Source organism: Theropithecus gelada, chromosome 18 (assembly GCF_003255815.1).
Source record: "Theropithecus gelada isolate Dixy chromosome 18, Tgel_1.0, whole genome shotgun sequence".
Taxonomy (NCBI): domain Eukaryota; kingdom Metazoa; phylum Chordata; class Mammalia; order Primates; family Cercopithecidae; genus Theropithecus; species Theropithecus gelada.
This window is the reverse complement of record NC_037686.1, coordinates 28,198,237-28,201,610: the sequence shown is the minus strand read 5'-3', so window position 1 is coordinate 28,201,610 and position 3,374 is coordinate 28,198,237. Positions and strand designations below refer to the sequence as shown.

The 3,374-nt window shown below is 42.3% G+C and overlaps 1 protein-coding gene across 1 annotated transcript in view; it reads right to left on the bottom strand.

The window, feature by feature from the left end:
* Positions 1 to 3,374, bottom strand: part of MOCOS (molybdenum cofactor sulfurase) — a 58,996-nt gene that overhangs the window by 40,765 nt on the left and 14,857 nt on the right. The window contains exon 5 of the mRNA XM_025365229.1: positions 1,853 to 1,929. Within this exon, the coding sequence (XP_025221014.1) occupies positions 1,853 to 1,929 (77 nt within the window). The remainder of the gene's footprint in view (positions 1 to 1,852; positions 1,930 to 3,374) is intronic.

Below are 3,374 nucleotides of genomic sequence, written 5' to 3'. Positions count from 1 at the left end.
AAATTTCCTCATTTTTTTTTTTTTTTTTTTTTTTTTTTTTTTTTTGAGACAGGGTCTCACTCTGTCACCCAGGCTGGAGTACAGTGGTAAGATCACGGCTCACTGCAGCCTCAACCTTCTGGGCTCAGGTGATCCTCTCACCTCAGCCTCCCAAGTAGCTGGGACTACAAGCATTCACCACCATGCCTGACTAATTTTTGTATTTTTTGGAGAGATGGAGTTTCACCATGTTGCCCAGGCTGGTCTCCAGCTCCTGGGCTCAAGGGATCCACCTGCGTCAGCCTCCCAAAGTGCTGGGATTACAGGCATGAGCCACCACGCCTGGCACCAATAACTCACTTTTAAGAAAACAAGTTTGTTATAACTGGCAAACTCTGACCTCACATTAATAATTTTAAATGTGTGTAAATAGTGGATGGTACTGCCCTTATGACAAATGTTTAGGTGTTCAGTACTGAACAACAGAATTTTTCCATAGGCATTCCTGTCATCCTCTTTTTTATATATAATGTTACTTAAACATTTAGATATTTAGACCCTTTGGTAACAGATCACAAAATGTATGTTTTTTCCTCTAAACATGTTTTTGCTGTTTGTTTTTATTAATGTTTAAATCATTTTAAAACTACACAAAGCAATGAAGAATACATGCTTCCACATGAATGAACCTTGGAAATGTGCTAAGTGAAGCTAGACACAAAAGGACAAATGTATGGTTCTACTTAGAGGAGTTACCAAGAATAGGCAAATCCACAGAGAAAAAAAAGTAGTTCCAAGGGTTGGAGGGGGAGGAAGAAATAGGGAGTTATTTTTTAATGGGTACAGAGTTTCTGTTTGGAATGACAGAGTTCTGGAAATAGATAGTGGTGATGGTGGCATGACATTGTGAATGTACTTACTATGACTGAGTTGTACACTTAAAAATAGTTAAAATGGTAAATTTTATATTATGTATTTTTTACCACAATTTTTATTTTTTAAAAAAGGAACAATTACATAGGAAAAAAAAAAAAATCAGGGTTTGCCATATTGTGGACTGGTACAGTCAACCTTTGCGTTCCAAGGTTCCTGGTCCTGATAGACCCTGTCAACTGCAGTTTGGGGGCCCTGTTAATATCTTTCCTTGGAAAATACTCACTACTTAGTGCCTGTTTTCATTGACTCCTCCCATTGTCCCAGATCATGCCCACTCACCTCCCTGCATTGCCATCAGGGCAACCCTCTCTTCCTGTGAATCCTGTCTGCCCCTAGTGTTGGGCTAAGACTAAGGTTAAGGCACTGAAGGGTCCCATTACTGTGACAAAAGAGCAATGGCCAGGAAAGAAAGCAGGCGTCATGCGAAGACCATCGGCAGATACAGTTGTTGGGTGCCCATGGTTAGGCATCAGTATGACCTGGGTTAAATCCTGGCCCTCCTGGTTTCCAGCTCCCTGGCCTGGAATGTGTTTAACCTCTTGGAGCATCAGCTTATTCATGGGCAGAGCTACCCCGTGGGGCAGTGGGGAGGACTCAGAAAGGCAAGAGCGTGTAAAGGCCTCAGGCTCTGTAACCATTCCCAGGACCCAGGGAGGCTCCTCCCATTCTGTGAAGCTATCAGTCTCCTGATTTGGAATGTCTTCTACCTGTTAAAATGTTATTTCAGCTGAAAAAACAGAAAGCAATCAAAAAACCCCACCTCATTCTCTTGCTCTCTGAAGTGGTTTTGAAGTTACTAGGAATCAAATTTAACTGCATGGAGTGCCAGTCACTTCCACAGACTCTGTCTCCTTCACCTGAATCACACCTGTGCCAGAGCTCCCTCAAGGACAAAACAACAGGAGCAAATTCCACAGGGATAGAAACGTCCACTGACCTGTGAGGCGTTCTAGGGTGTCAAATCCATGTTTTAGCGCGATCACATCAAGGAATGAGATGGTGCCATCTTCAAACCTATAACCACAGGGTGAGGAGAATAGGTCAAGCTGTGGCCAAAACAATCCATGTGCATTTTGTGGTATATAATGAGCTTTAGATTTTAGGCTTAGCTGTTGATATGATTTGGCTTTATGTCTCCACCCACATCTCGTCTCTAATTGTAATCCCCAGGTGTTGACAGATGGACATGGTAGGAGGTGACTGGATCATGGGGGTGGTTTCCCCCTTGCTGTTCTCATTTTGTGATAGTGAGGGAGTTCTCACGAGATCTGATGGTTTTATAAATGGCAGTTCCCCTGGGCTCTTCTCTGTCTCTCCTGCTGCCTTGTGAAGAAAGTGCCCGCTTCCCCTTCCACCATGATTGTAAGTTTCCTGAGGCCCCTCCAGCCATGCAGAACTGTGAGCCAACTAAACCTCCTTTGTTTATAAATTACCCAGTCTTGGGTAGTATCTTTATAGCAGTGTGAAATTGGACTAATAGAGCTGTAATCTATTAATACCTTCCCTCTGCTGTCTTATAAAACATTGCTCTGCCCTTCAGGATAAGGGGACTTTGTACACCAAGACCTGTCCGGCTGCCTCTGGCCCTGACCCGCTCTGCAGTTTTCTTGGGCTGCTCTAAATTTCGTAGGGTGGCCAGGTGCAGTGGCTCATGCCTGTTATCTCAACACTTTGGGAGGCCCGGGTGGGAGGATCACTTGAGGCCAAGAGTTTGAAACCACCTGCCGTGCAACACAGCAAGACCCCATCTCTACAAAAAATTTTGTTAAAACTAGCCAGTTATTAATCAATTGATAATTATTTATTGAACAAATACTTAATAGATTCTTTCTTAAAAGAGGAGTTTTTTGTTTCTGTCAAGGGATGTACTTCACTGAGTTATAAAATACATAAAGTTAAGAACATAGTCAAGGTACCCGTTCAATAAACCTTTAGGTTGAGTATTAAATCTCTTGAGTTCTAGTCCTGAGTTCACAAGAAAAAAAATTGGCTTATAATGGTAAATAAATATATTCAGCTTTCTGGGAATGTTGGCATGTCACCTGTTGTAAAGTCATCTACCTGAATCAAAGGAAAGAGGTCTGATCCCCCACAGCCCACCCATGCCCTGGCCCCCAGTGAGCTGCCCCACTTCTCTTGGCCTTCAGGTGCCCTTATTGGCCAAATTAAATTTGAGGTGTCGCTTTGTTCTGCCTGTAAGTTACATTATATTATGCCTGTCATTCTTTTCTCATTTGGTTTTGTTACATGGTCAATTATCACACTTGGAGTCAAAAGGTTTTACATGAGCGTTCCTGTTTTAGAAGCCCCCCAACTATGGACAAGTCCTAAATAAAAGAGACATCAAATAGCCTCCTAACATTGATCCCCACCATTCTGATACTTCACCTATGTTAGCTCTAAAAGGACAGTATTATCCCTTCTCTCTCTCTCTTTTTTTTTTTTTTTTTTTTTTTTTT